The sequence below is a fragment of the Myxine glutinosa genome, chromosome 2 (genome assembly GCF_964187855.1).
Source record: "Myxine glutinosa chromosome 2, kmMyxGlut1.1, whole genome shotgun sequence".
NCBI lineage: Eukaryota > Metazoa > Chordata > Myxini > Myxiniformes > Myxinidae > Myxine > Myxine glutinosa.
This window is the reverse complement of record NC_136262.1, coordinates 27685216-27700437: the sequence shown is the minus strand read 5'-3', so window position 1 is coordinate 27700437 and position 15222 is coordinate 27685216. Positions and strand designations below refer to the sequence as shown.

At 46.5% G+C, this 15222-nt stretch overlaps 1 protein-coding gene across 3 annotated transcripts in view; it reads left to right on the top strand.

Annotated features, from left to right (window-relative positions):
* The window catches only part of LOC137421956 (WD repeat-containing protein 7-like), a 523854-nt gene that overhangs the window by 338245 nt on the left and 170387 nt on the right, over positions 1-15222 (top strand). For all 3 annotated transcript variants that reach the window (XM_068108572.2, XM_078773034.1, XM_068108574.2), the window contains one exon: positions 7362-7547. In XM_068108572.2, the coding sequence (XP_067964673.2) occupies positions 7362-7547 (186 nt within the window). The remainder of the gene's footprint in view (positions 1-7361; positions 7548-15222) is intronic.

Genomic DNA, 15222 nt, shown 5'->3' with positions numbered 1-15222 from the left:
TTGAGGTTGATACATTCCATCAAAGACGAAGTACAATTGCTCTTAAATTAATGAGCCTAATTTTAGAGATCTAAAGGATGCCAAAAGGATTATTCATCCATATAAAATATTTAAATTTACAACGAGACAGAATTTTCGAGAAGTCCTTTGTCGATGAAGTTTATTCGCCTGTTGCTGATGCTTTTCATTCCACAGCAAAATGACAAACTTTCGCACTTGCGTGCTTTTAATGCCGTTCAAAGTGAATTACATCTAACAGGCTCTGGTCCGTTGGATCCATGAATTGGCTTCTCCTTGAACACAATGGGAACACTAAAAAACATCTCATTAAACTTTTAGCTCAACCCTGATCGTAGTGCTGTGTGCTGTGTGTAAAAGTCATTTGTTTTGTGCGGTGAAACACAAATAAACAGTTGAATGCTCTTTTTCACTTTGTTTCCCTTGTTCGGCCTGGATGTGGCTGGATCTCAATGCATTTTAAAATAGTGCTAAATGTAATTGGAAGGAGAATATTGCAAATAGGACTCTGAACATTCATGGCCCAAACCAGGCTTCGACATGTATTTTTTTTTCATTACACAATGTGGGAAGAAATTCACAATATTAAAAGCTCCAGCAATGGAATAATACGTGATTTCTTGCATTTAAATAGAAAGTAGATTACCGGATGAAAAAAGTGCAGATATTATTTTGAAAGTCTGAGCTCCGTGCCATAATGGTTAGAGCGTCTGCTGTGAGTCTTGGAGGGCGGAGGTTTAAATCTGACCCCAGCCGAATCATACCAAATATTTTAAAACCGGTGAATTCTCCTTTTTTTTTTTTCAAAATCCAAAAAAATTCCAGATCCCCCCACCCCAAAAAAATTTCTCCTTCCTTACTTGATGCTCAGCATTTCAAAAGGATGGAGCACAGACACACAGCCATAGGTTGGCAACCATGGCACAGACTTTGAGGGACCTCAGGCTTCTTCCTACATTGAAATTCCTCATATATACATATACTGTGGAACCCAGATATTCCCAGTTCATAAAATGTGACCTGCTTCGACAATCTGCCCTTCACGGCCCTGCCCTGCCCTTCACGGCCCTGCCCTGCCCTTCACGGCCCTGCCCTGCCCTTCACGGCCCTGCCCTGCCCTTCACGGCCCTGCCCTGCCCTTCACGGCCCTGCCCTGCCCTTCACGGCCCTGCCCTGCCCTTCACGGCCCTGCCCTGCCCTTCACGGCCCTGCCCTGCCCTTCACAGCCCTGCCCTGCCCTTCACGTATTCTTTTTTCATGGGATTTTTATGCCTCCGCCCCCAAAGGTGGCATTATGTTTTTGGGTTGTCCATCCGTCCGTACGGGCTCAACCTCGTTTTTCTCAGCAACCACATGTCCGATTGAGACGAAACTTTCAGGATAGGAGTGACACCTATGCGGAATGTTTTTACGATAATTGTGACATCATAGGTCACGTGGTGTGGCAGACATCTTGGATTAAACGCAAACAATTAAAATATATATTTCTCAGAAACCGCTGAATGGAAAAAAATTGAAACTTGGCACATTGTCAAGTACTCTCAATGGGGAACAAAAGATGAAATCCATGAAAATCGTCACCCACGTGTGATTCCGTCACATTACCTGGTCTGCCTCACTGAGAGTAGTACTCATCTGTAGCCATGTGACAGTTCTGGTTCAATACATATAATTGAATTCTCTCTGCTCTTCTTAGCATTCAAGATAATTACCTTATATGTTCAAAATTAGAGTGCAAATGGTGATTCCGTCACGATGGAATTCATGAAAAGCATGATGATGACATCATTGGTGAAGTGGTATACCAGTCATAAATGTTTCGATCGAATGCCTCATCCTAAAAATCTGAAATTGCAAGCACATGATCTCTGACCCAGAGCCCTTTATACACAGAGTTTGGCCAACTCGGTAATCGGCGCCATGTTGGAGTCCCACGTCAAGTGCACGCGCGCGTGTGTTCAAGCGTGCATGCAAAGAGTTACATATTAAGTCTATGCGTGCATGCAATTTTCTGCTATTAGGGACGGGTTTATTTTTATGTTCCCGAGTTTCATTCATTGTTTAGTCACTTTAGGGCTTTAACATGGCGCCTGTTGTCACGTGATCGCTAAAAACTGAAACCAAGTTGGCCAAACTCTGTGTATAAAGGGCTCTGCTCTGACCCATTTGTATTGAAATATTAAAATTATGATATCATAGGTCACCTGGTTTGGCAGCCATATTGGATAGAAGGAAAATATTAAATAATTATATCTCTGAAACCACTTACCCTATCAATGGAAAATTATACAAATGTTAAGCCTAAGTTACACATAGGCGGATATTTTGGCGACTACTGGCGACTGCCGGCGATCAAGATTTTTCGGCGACTACTGGCGATTTCGGGCGGTCAAATATGGTCAGGCGGCAGTATGGCGACTGCAGGCGGCCACATTGCGACTGCATTGCGACGACGCCCCGAGTGGGATGGCGACTGTTGAAGATCGACGACGACTGCATTGCGGATGCACGGCGGCAGCGTGGCGACAGTCTGGCGGCTAGATTACGACCGATGGCGGATCGCGGCGACTGCATTGGGGCCGGGTGGCGGTTTACTCCGACGTCCGCAAGACTGCAATAAGACCGCTGGCGATTGGAGACGATTCACACAACTTTTTAAATCTTTATTTCTCTATTTTACATTTCACTTTATTCATTTCAATGATGTATGACATGAAGCATAAAGATGTTTGATGTACAATAAGAAAGTTAATAAAGATGTTATGGACCAACTTCTATCTACCCATCCCAACTCTCTCTTCCTCATATGTGGTGATTTCAACTGTCACCATGCCAGTTGGCTGGGGGTGGGTACCTCTCTCACCAGCCATGGCTCTTCAGCAAAGGACTTCTGTGACTCACTGGGACTGACACAATCTGTCAATTTCCCAACCCGGATCTCAGTCAATGGAGAATCTTCTCTTCTGGACTTGGTTATGACTAACTTCCCTGAAAATGTCTGCTGCTCTTCTTCTGCTCCAATCGCCTCTTCTGATCATGTGCTTGTTAAAGTGGACATCTCTCTGACCATTTTCAGAGAGCCTCCTCAGCGTCGACGAGTCTGGCATTTCACTCAGGCCAACTGGCACGGTCTTCAAGCAGCCATCAATCATCTGGACTGGTCTCCCATCTCTACTGCCTCTGACATCAACTCATCCTGGGAATTCTTCCAAAGTAAATTGCTCTCTCTCATGCACAGATTTATCCCTTCTCGTCTTCAGTTGTCATACCCTTCCTCCCGTCCATGGTACACGGAATATTGTGGTGAGGCTATTGCCCAGAAACAACTTGCTTTCGTCTCCTGGAAAGCAAATCCAACGGAAGGAAATCTCATTTCCTTTCACAAAGCCTGAAACAAGTGTGTGTCCACCCTCAGGAGAGCCAAGAAACAATATCTCTCCGTCCTCAGGACCGAACTCTCTTATCTGTCTCCCTCTTCCAAATCCTGGTGGCATCTGGTGAAATCTGTTTCTGGTGTTTGTGCCCCCTCCATCCCCTCCCTCACCTTAAATGGCCACACGGCTGACTCCGCACGTGAAAAAGCTGAATGCCTCAACTCTGTGTTTGCCTCTAAATCTTGTGTCCCAAACCCATCCCTCTCTGTACCCACCGTACCCAGTCGTACCCAGCTGCTCCTGGACTCTGTGTCCTTTCCTCCTGACAAGGTGGAAAAGTTTCTGTCAACCCTCGACTCTGATTCTGCAACTGGACCTGACGGCATCAGCCCACGGGTCCTAAAATCATGTTCTTCCGCTCTTTCACTCCCCCTCTCTGTTCTCTTCACCCTCTCTTTTGCTCAAGGTCATCTTCCATCTGCTTGGAAATCTGCCAACATCACCGCTTTGCACAAAAAAGGTGCAAAAACAGATCCCAGCAACTACAGACCAATCAGCCTTCTCCCAATTATCAGCAAAGTCATGGAATCCATCATTGCTTCAGATATGAAATCTTTCCTCTTCTCCAATGGCTTGATCTCTGATCATCAATTTGGTTTCAGACCTGGACACTCCACTCTGGACATGCTGCTTCTGCTTTCTCAACAATGGATGGAGGTTCTTAATGCCAAACAGGAAATTAGAGCAGTCTCCCTTGACATATCACGTGCCTTCGATACGGTCTGGCACCCGCTCTGCTCACCAAACTCTCCTCTTTTGGTATCCATGGAAATCTCCACGCATGGCTGGCGGACTTCCTCTCTAGTCGTAGTCAACGTGTGGCCCTGAATGGGTTTCTCTCATCTCCTCTTCCTGTTCAGGCTGGAGTTCCCCAAGGCAGTGTTCTGGGCCCTGTGCTTTTTCTGGTCTTCATCAATGATCTCTCTGACTCTCTTGAAAATCCTCTCTATCTCTTTGCTGACGACTCTACTCTCTGTCGCTCCATTCTTCATCCCTCAGATAGGCAGTCTGCAGCCTCCTCACTCTCTGCAGACCTTGACAAAATCACAGACTGGGCAAACAAGTGGAACATGTCTTTCAATCCTGACAAATCTCACACTCTTACGATGTCTCTCCGAAAAGACCGACTGGACAACCCTCCCATCCACTTTCTGAATAATCCTCTCCAAGAAGTTCTGTCACTCAAGCTTTTGGGTCTCACTATCTGCCATGATCTTTCCTGGAAAAACCACATTTCAAATCTGGCCTCCAAAGCCAGTCGCCGACTGGGCATCCTCCGTCGTGCGAAGTCCTTCCTTGGCACACCTGAGCTCCTCACCACATACAAGGCTTTCATCCGCAGCTCAATGGAATACTGCTCTCCCCTCTGGGCTGGTGCTCCTGCCTCACACCTAGCTCGCCTTCACGCTGTTGAAACCAAAGCATTCAGAATCATTGGAATCTCCCGCGATGAAGCTAACTCCAAGGGCCTCTCACTCACTCACCGCAGGCAGGTTGGTGGTCTTTCCGTCTTCTACCGACTCCTCTCTGGCCTTGCCCCCCCAGCTCTCTCTGGGCTCTGTCCCGCAAATATTCCTACAGGTCGCACAAGATCTGCCTGCAACCCTCTTTTGGTTAAACTGCCAAAATCAAGACTCTCTGCTCACCTTCACTCCTTCATTCCTCTTTTCTCCCGCCTCTGTGAACAAACTCCCTCACTCTATTCAATCTCACTCCACCCTCCAAGTCTTTAAAACAGCTGTTCACCACCATCTCTTATCTTCCCCCATCCAAAACCTTGATCTTTTCTACCCCCGCTAATTTCACCCCAATTCCACTTTTTGAAATACCAACTTTTGTCCTGGAAGTCCTTGGTGTCCTTGTGCTTTATACTTCTCCCTCCCCCCCCCCCTCCCTTCCCACGCCTCCTCCCCCCGGGCCCTCTCCCTTCCACACATCTCCCTGCTCTCGGATGTTGTGTGTGTGTGCTTCCCCTTTTCTCCCCATCTTGTCTTCCGCTCCCTCTTTTTGTGTATTTTGTTTGTCTGGTCGATTTGTTTGTGAAGTTAATGTTAGCTCTTTCACGAGCCTCGATTCAGTATACAAAAAAAAAAAAAAAAAATGTCTCATTGTAATGTAATAATCAAACTTTTCTGCAGGGAGAGACAATGGAAATAAAGTCCAACAAATTATTTCCACTGGTCCCAAGTCCCATAAATAAAGTTTCCAAAGGACCAAAGTCCCAAAAATAAAGTTCCCAAAAGTCCCAAGTCCAAACAATAAAGCCATATCCTTGTCGGCACCACAGGACCTCACTCCACGGAGACCCTCACACCATCCTGTCTTGCCATGGAATCGTGGTATGTCGTAATGCAGTCGCCAGGCAGTCGTATCTCTGTCGCCAATGGCCGTAACTCGGCCGCCACTAGTCCTACTGCTGTCGTCGTCAGTCTCCCATAGCCGGGGAGACGTGGCAGTTCATCTGTAGTCAATATGCAGCCGCAACAGTGTCGGCCCGTAGTCGGGAAGATGCCGCAGGAAGGCCGTATGGCATTCGCATCTCTGCCATGATAGCTGGTGGGGCGATTGCGGAAGACTATGAGTGACTGGGTTGCGGCCGCTTTACGGTCTTATTACGGATACCGACGACAGCATGGCGGTTCCATCACGACAGCATGGCGGATCTTTTTTGAGGACGACTGAGCACGCCGTTCTTAAACATTAAAAAAAATATTTGGCCCCTTTGCGGCTCTTGCCGACTGCAGCCGACCTGGGGAGGATAACCACGACTACAGAAGACCGTCCATTACGGTTTCATTACGATTGTCGGCGGGTGGTGGCGAATTTTCCAGTCGCCAGTAGTCGCCGACAAATCCGCCTATGTGTGACTTAGGCTTCACCTAACACCATTGTTGCATATAGTTTGAGAATTATGACGTCGTAGGTCACGTGGTTTGGCAGCCATCTTGGATAGCAGGAATTTTGGCAGGAATTTTGATTTTCCCTTATGAATCACGAACCACCAAGAACCTATCCTCGTTTTCCCCATTGAAACAATTCCCCGGCATTCGCGGATTCGACATTCACAGCATTTTTCAGGAACGGATATCCAGTGAATGTCGGGGTTCTACAGTATATATTTCAAATACTAGCTGCTTTGATGTTTCCATCTGAGTCCTTGCCTCATGATGATGCAAACATCTTATGTTGAAATCTCATCGACCATTTACATGGCTGCCATCTCTTAATGTCACTCCAATTGATATAAAAGTGCAATAATGTCTCCTAATGTCCTTATATTGAATGTGATATTTTTATGCGATGTCCTCCATGAGCATTCAATTCCTGTATAAAGGTACGCGGTAATAAAAGGAGGGCAACATGGGACAATGCTGACACTGTTTTGCTTTATGTGCTCATCACCTAAGTTGTTTTTATCATGGTGTTGGACTTGCTTGGTTGTGCGATGTAAAGAAAATGGCTACCATCTCAAGCAGATATGTGGTTTCTGTTAGACGACTAGGCCGAGAACCATGTAACCATGATTCATTCCACACGTCTCGAGCAAATATATATGTTTTGCTGGAAATTGACTTTATTGAGAGCTGGTAAATTACACCTGCATTCACAGGAAAGACCAAGGACTGGCCCAGCTTTGTACAAGCTGAAATAGGCCTAGACAGTGCGTTCTTGATTTGTCAACAATGAGAGAAAATGGCTCCAGTTTTGCGCTACGAGCAGATGTGTAGTCATAGTCTGCGCTAAACTAAGCCTTCATTGCATGCTGCTTTGATTCCCTGCAACATTCCCTCCTATAAGTTTGTTGAAAGACTGCTTTTTGCGTGAACTATTCTCAACCAAAGGCGTATGATGGTGTTTGAATGAAGACATGACTTGTAGCTATAACTTTTTGCTGTGTTGCCTGCCAAGCTTCCTTGCAGGGCATCACACCGGTGGTGATAGAACAGATCCCCGTCAGCAAGGAGCGCAACTCCATCATATTTCTCGGAACGATGGCTGTAGAGTTTGGACGTGAACTGGAGGACAGGGAACTGCAGTTGGACTGCTCGGAGCGACGAGGATGCATCAGGAAGACATCATTGGCAGATCAGATAAGTGAGTCTTTGACAATGAAACCAAGGCAGTTATTGGTTACATTTGTTTTGTTGAGAATATTTAAGATGTTATTTCTTTTGTTGGGGCTTTTGGAACACTCATGGTGACAATTTGTCCAGGCAATCCACATCTGGTAGGATCTAATTCCTACTTTGATTTTCTGGTTGTATAATATATTGTGGTTGTACCCGGTACCGCAGTGTTTCCCATAAGGTCTCCCCACTCAATCGGTCAAAGGCAAATCGGGCTTTTTGGTTTGGTAAATTATTTTGGGAATCTTAGGATCTGCAAACGAGCGATAGCAGACATGACATCCAGCATAAGAGCCCCCCTCCCAAGGACGTGCTATACAATGCTGCGACTTCTGTTGTTACTGCACCAGGTGGTTGCTTTATCCTGCTGAGGATCCAGGCGAGCACACAAGCAATGTCGGAGTTAGACTCGTGTCGGAGTTAGTTAGATCATCATCATCGTCATCGTTTTTTTGACCGTTTCCATGCTAGGATATGTAAGCCGTGATTCACCTCTAATGGCTGCTTCACCAAAAGGAATATTTGAGGCATGTTTTTTGTGGCAGGATGCCCTTCCTGACGCCACCACGGAATCAGCTGTGGTTTTAGTAGCCTTTGTCTAAAGCGACAAACCCTTCAAGGCAGCAGGGGGATTTGCAATCAGTTTCCTTCTCCTACATGGACTGCCTACCAAGGCTGAGGAGCTCCACCTAGCCTGGTTGGATTTCTGAGTGTCACAGCAAGTCCTCACAATGGAGGGCCATGCACTCTACACCTCCAGGGTACCAACCTACTCCGAGATCCTCCAGACATTCAGCCAGTGCCCTCAAGAGTACTGTTACCGTGGTGCACCACTAGGAGGTAGTCTGAAGGTCTTGGCAAGGGGAGAGACTATGTACCAGTAGGAAGGGTTTACACACTCGGCCTTCTTTACACTTGCAGAGCTATCCGGCTGTCGTAGCTAAAAGCAACGAGTGGTAAACCACATCGCACCTTACTACAGCACGAGACGCGTACACCTGCCCTGTGAAAAAAACCCACAAGCACCACAAATAAAGGTTTTTAAAAAAGTGATTGGAAAAAGGTTTTAAACTATTTTTGGTTTGATTTGAAAGATGTGATGCGCTTGCAAGTGTTGTGTGCTATTTTATTTCTTTGACATCTTTCTTTTTGATGCTATTACAACTTAGCATTTCATAAGTCATAGCATGAAAGCCTTGTTTAGTGTCAGGCTAACTGCATGGCATTCGTTAGGAATTCATTGTCCCAGACACATTGATGGGAGTGATAGATACAGACCCGGCTGCTTTATGGCACTTCCTTTTATGCTCCCCTCAGCAACAAGAGGCAGGCAGGACCACCTGTCAGTGGGCCGTATTACTAGCCGTCAGCTTCGGAACTTAGGGTCGTCATTTTGCACGAGACCCGGGCAATCGAGCCCCTTCCGATCGAGTTGACTGTCATTGTTGACCCCTTGAGATTGGCTGTTTAGTCACAGCATGGACTTGTAGCCAGGCTCCTCCAACCAGGCCAGGACTGCTGCAGAGAGTTCTCCTTCTCGCTCGCGTTGTCAGGAAACTGGCAACAAAGCGAACCTTAAGAGTGCTTTTTGCGATGCTATGGGGAAGTATTAATTATTGAAAATGGAGATACTAAATATGGCTTTAATGCAGCTTCCGGTGGTCAGGTTCACAGTCAATCATTTGGCAGAATAGATCTTGTACTCCTAATTATGTATTCCTCATAGGAAGAGAAGAAGAGCTTGTGGCGCTTCGTCTTTCAGAATGGAGGCTCAGGGTGTTTGCCTCTGAGCTGTCGAGTTGTTGTTTCAAAACTCCGACTCATTGGGGTCAAACAGGAACAGCCATCCTGGGGACTATGCCTCGAAACACTCCATTAGAGTATGGTGCAAAGCTAGATATCTCACCATTTACTACTACTCCAAAAACCACATTCAGTGCCACCTTCATGCAGAGTCAGCCATGCTCCTGGAGCATCATGCTTGGCCCAAATCTTTCATGAACCAGCTGGCCAGACCACACATTGCTACTGAGAAGAAGGAATCCGCAATTTATTCACGTTACCTTCAATAACCTACCTACTCTTCGACAATAAACACCATTCAAGGATATCTAACATCCACAAACGAATCCGGGCATATGGGTACAAACTGTACTCAGGTACAAACTCCAGACCCAGGTACAAACTGTCATCCCGGTGTTTCACAGGTAGGGTGAATCATCAATGGGTGTGCCGTCAATTGGATGTCCCATCTGTTGGCATTAGTTGGTGGACCTCAAAGATTTCACGGTGTCTTCAGCGATGAGTAGATGAGCTAACGCCAACACAATGGACAAATTCAAAATTCCTGCCCTAGATACTTGTAGGGAGCGCAATGGCAAACCACCCAACATAACCCTTGCCAAGAAACTGCTGCACCTGCAATGACACTCTGTAACGGACATCAGAATCAGAATATGTTCATGGGCAGGTATCACAGCCAGCAGGGGTGTTGAGAGCCAGCACGGGCCCCAAGGCAAACAACCTCAGGGCCCCCACACTCTGTCTTTGATAACTTTTTCAGGAACTTTCTTTAATGAAAAACCCCCCCAAAAAAAACAACAAATGGTCACTTTTGTTTATCTGTATGATTAAAAATAAAGGAGATAGCGGGACGTTTGGACCGATTGTGTCAATTCACACCCTCGACTGGTGAACACTATTTCTCCTTAAGATTGACAAAAAAATATGTGTGAAGATGGTTAATAATTTGTTTTGGACAAAGAAGATACAAACGCATTTCTTTGTAACGAACATTTCTGGTTAATAACCATTTTCTGTAAAGTTTGAAACTGTACCATTAACAGCGGTAAATGTTGTTTTGTTTCTGGCAACAAAGTAAAATCAGCTTCTGGGTTTAAATGTAATGATGAGAAAATGAAAATGAGGATGAGCCGATGAGGGGATTCACTGTACTGTTTAAAAAGAATTACAGGAGAAGCTCGGGCCCCTCAATGGACCCCGGGCCCCTAGGCAGCGACCCCCCCCCCCTGATCCTCCCTCTCGACACCCCTGACAGCCAGGACATGTGGCAGAAACACAGAACATTGGTGGTGGGGCGTGAAAATCGGCCACCTTCTCACGACGCATAACCTCCTCTCCCCTCGCCTCCCCCACAGCCGTAAGATCCATCCATGGCATAAGATTGATTTCCATCATGCGTGTGATGTGTAGTTGCAGCCTGTGCTGTGCCTCGTCAATACGCATTTGTTTCCGACCAGTTCTTCACGCAGACCTCCACCTGACGTCCCGTGCAGGCTTTGGTCCTGACTCCTGACTTCAGTCCTGACTTCTGACTTCAGTCCTGACTCCTGATGTAGTCCTGACTACTAACTTCGGTCCTGACTACTGACTTCAATCCTGACTCCTGACTTCGGTCCTGACTCCTGACTTCGGTCCTAACTCCTGACTTCGATCCTGACCCCTGACTTCGGTCCTAACTCCTGACTTCGATCCTGACTCCTGACTTCGATCCTGACTTCTGATGAGGTCCTAACTCCTGACTTCAGTCCTGACTCCTGACGTGGTCCTGACTCATAACGTAGTCCTGATTCCTGATTCCGGTCCTGACTGCTGACTTCAGTCCTGACTCCCGACTTCAGTCCTGACTCCTGTCTTCGGTCCTGACTCCTGTCTTCGGTCCTGACTCCTTACTTCGGTCGTGACTCCTGACTTCGGTCGTGACTCCTGACTTCGGTCTTGACTCCTGACTTCAGCCCTAACTCCTGACTTCGGATCTGAATCCTGACTTCGGTCCTGACTCCTGACTTTGGATCTGAATCCTGACTTCGGTCCTGACTCCTGACTTCGGTCCTGACTCCTGACTTCGATCCTGACTCCTGAATTTGGTGCTGATTCTTAGCGATCAGATCATGATTTGTGAGTTCAAATCATCAGTCACTCACAAATATTTCTCTATCTTATACAGGAGGCAACTTGCACAGTAAAACTACACTGTAAGGTTATACTACCCTACACTCATTTACAATGTTAATTTATTTTTCTTTCCACCACAGCATACCTTTAGTTGCAATATTTATTTGTATATTCACTCCATTTGTATTTTGGTTACAACTTGGCAGATGCTAAAAACAATTGTCACTGTTTCTAGGATAGCAGGGGCACACACAACCTTTCCTGACTCAGCGATCATCGATCATCAGTCACCCTATGCAATCCCTGTAAAATCACAATTTTAAATAGTTATAGTGACGATAATTTTATAATAACTAGAGTGAAGTCCGATGGTGTGCCATCACAAATCCCCACACTTCCCACGTAAAGGAAAGATGAAAGATGGCAAAAGGTTCCACCAGGAATGACCCAATATCTAATTTTGAGTTTAAAATGTTTTCCCCATTTTGACCCTTGTCCCCTGGAGCATGAACCAGGGATCAAATCCAAAAAACGTTACATATTTCATGCGTCTTCCAATGTTGATTGAATATACGTTTTATTTAAAATGATGCCCGTAATTGCATTTTTTGGTATTTGACCTTTTGACCCTGTTCCAGGGGGCAGGGTCAAAAATGCCACTGCTCCTCCACCTTCTTGTCATGTGGTGATCATAACTACCAAGTTTGGTGAATTTCTGCCCAACCGTATTGGAGGAAATAAAGGACAGACAGACGGACGGACAGACTGATGGACAGACGGAGCCGATTACAATATCTATTTTTTTCAAAAAGCGTGGGGATAACAATATAAATTATCTTCCTCGGAAGTTTACCAGAGGAGCAGACAATTAATTGGCCCCAATTGACCCTATGCAATGGTTGCCAACCTATGGTATGACTCATCTTTGGTATGACTCTGTAAGGGTAATGTGTGTTCATCTGTGTTCAACCACCACCCTCAGACTCAGAGTGGACACGATAACCATTACACCACCTAGTCTGCTATAATGAGCAGCCATTGGAATTATGTATTGTATTTTGATTTTCAGCTAATTAAAAAAATTCACATAATTAATTTCATGAATTCCAATTTGAAGCGATTATCTCATCAATACGCACTTTAAAATGACGTATGAATGCTTAATGAGGCCTTTTGCGCATGTGTTGTGCGTTTACACTGATTAGGTTCTGCTCGCTGGGCACTTTTTACCTGCCTGCCGTTGCTAGCATGACATCTGTCATTCAAATCACCTTTTAAATATAGTGTTGAGGTTTTGAGATTGTACATATAACATCATTAAAGGTTAAAGGTTTGCCACCCATAGTTAGTCCACAAGCAACACGTAGGCCCACGTAGAGTATTAGTTATGTCATAGTATGTATAAGAGTAGGCCACTGTCCCTAATAATATCTGCGTTGGGTAAAGAAATGAGCTTAGGTCCTTTTCATTTTGCGGCCACCTTCTAATTACATCTATGGGCAAACTCAATCCCGCGCCCCATTTTGGCTGATCCCTCCGTGTGTGGCGCTTTGGCTGCCAGCAGCGTTCGCTGCCCTTTGTTGGCTCGAAACTAGCCAAGTGACACGAGGTAGGCCTGGAAAGAGGGAGGAGCGCGGGGTCGGGGTGTGGCCACGACAAGCAGCACGTCAGAGGCGGTGACGGTAAGAGCAACAGCCAACCAGGGCTCGGAGGGCATGGCGTGATAGGGCGTGGTGAAGAACATCTGGTGAGTTCCAGAGGGTTCCACGGGCATGGCAATAAAACCGTTTGCACAAGGCCCCCACCAGAGATGAGTTATGAGAAGGGATGCGCGGTGCTGAGTTATGAGTTATGAGAGGGAGAGCACTTGATGGGGATTGAAAGGAATCGTGCATTGTAGAGGACTGACCTGAGTGGAGAAGGGAGAGGCGCTTGTGAGAACTTATGCAAGAGAACTGCATTGAGAGGACCGGCGTGCACACGACAGTTTCGGGGAATTGAGGAGCACATTGTGAACGCATATTGAACTGTTCGCTTATTACATACGTGGCCGCAGCCGCAAGTGTAACCGCCAAAGCCCAGCCTTCCGTTCGCCCTGTAATAATCCCGTGCGCGCCACGACACGGGGAGAGCTCCTGCCGTCTGTTTCATCTGCTTTGCGGTGCGAGTTGGGGACTGGAGAGCGAGCTGCCTGGACGCCATCCCTGGACGTGCTGACCTGGTCAACTGCAAACCCCGTGTGAGTGTGTCTGAGTGTGAATGGACCAGTTTGTCCAGGGGATAAGTATAAGACTGTTTAAGACTGCACTGTGTTTTCTTCTTCTGATTATTGTACAAAGTGTAAATAAACCTTGTTATTCCTTTTCTTCCAAATTCGACCGTTTCCGTGATTTCCTCCATTGGGTAAGCGTGGCACGATTTATAACTGCTTGGATCGGGTTTTGTCATTGATAACGGCTCGGGTCACGGGTTCGCTACCACTCGGCGTATCCACCAACACCCGTGATTCGGGCGGGGCTTATTTCCTCGTCTCTGGGCTGCGCGAGTAATTAGGTATTAGTGATTAGTCCTACAACCCTATTTCGCGCTGTCCGGGGAGGACGTCATCGGTCCCGGGTCCCGTCGGCTATTCAAAGACAAGGGGACTAATCCCCCCTTGGTAAGGGGAAAAGGCTGGCGCTGAGATCCGCAACAATAGTTTTTCAGCATTTTGTCAAAACAGTGACAATTTCAAAATGATTAACCATAATTGTTCTGTTCCTGAATGAAAATGAATTTAACCAACTGAAATAGAGGAAATACAACAAATATCAATGGATGAAATTGAGAGGTGTTGATTTCTTATCATTTCCTGTTAATACAATTAGCGGCCGCAGTGAATACTATATATATATATATATATATATATATATATATATATATTGTTGCGGATATGGGACTTGGCCTCAATATCTGCTTGTAAATACTCCCCTATTTCCCCAATACTCCCCAACTATCGCCAATCCCCCATTCCCTAGTCCCATTGCCTGTAAATAACACTCTGTAGAACCGACCTTCCCCTTTTTCCCCCATTAAATGTCGTGCCCAGGTCCACCGCATCTCACGTAGACAACTTTCGGACATCTTGCTAGTTATTCTTAGTCTATGTCAGTTAAGGACTCGTTTCCATTAATTCTGACTCTTCGTTGCACCAGAATGTGATTATATGGCACCAGTAGTGAGTTTAGGACCTTCCCATACCTCCTCCCATCTTCTTCCCCAAACAACAACTACAACAACAACTACAACAACAACTACAACAACAACTACAACAACAACTACAACAACTACAACAACGGCGTGGCGCGGGGGAGTGTGCGTCCTCACACCGGCTCGGTTAGCCGCCATTGACCATGCGCTCCGACGGGGTTACCACGAAGGGGCTCCTTGTCAGCCCCTCGTCAAGGGCGGAGCCGGTAACCCCCCCGCACGCACCCAATGAGAAGCAACGGGCCGATTCCATCTGGGGCGGAGCTAACGAGCCGAGGGCGTGTCACTCCCCGCCGGATATACGCGGCCACTTACCGGACGTGACGTCAGATGCGCCCCCGACTGAAGAAGACAAGTCGCGACCTCCAAGCGCTGAGCGAGCTCCACGCATCGACCCGGTATTGCAGTACCTCCGAGAACGGTGCACCCCCTCCGAGAACGGTGCACCTTGAGCCATCGACGGCCCGCTTTCCTTGCCA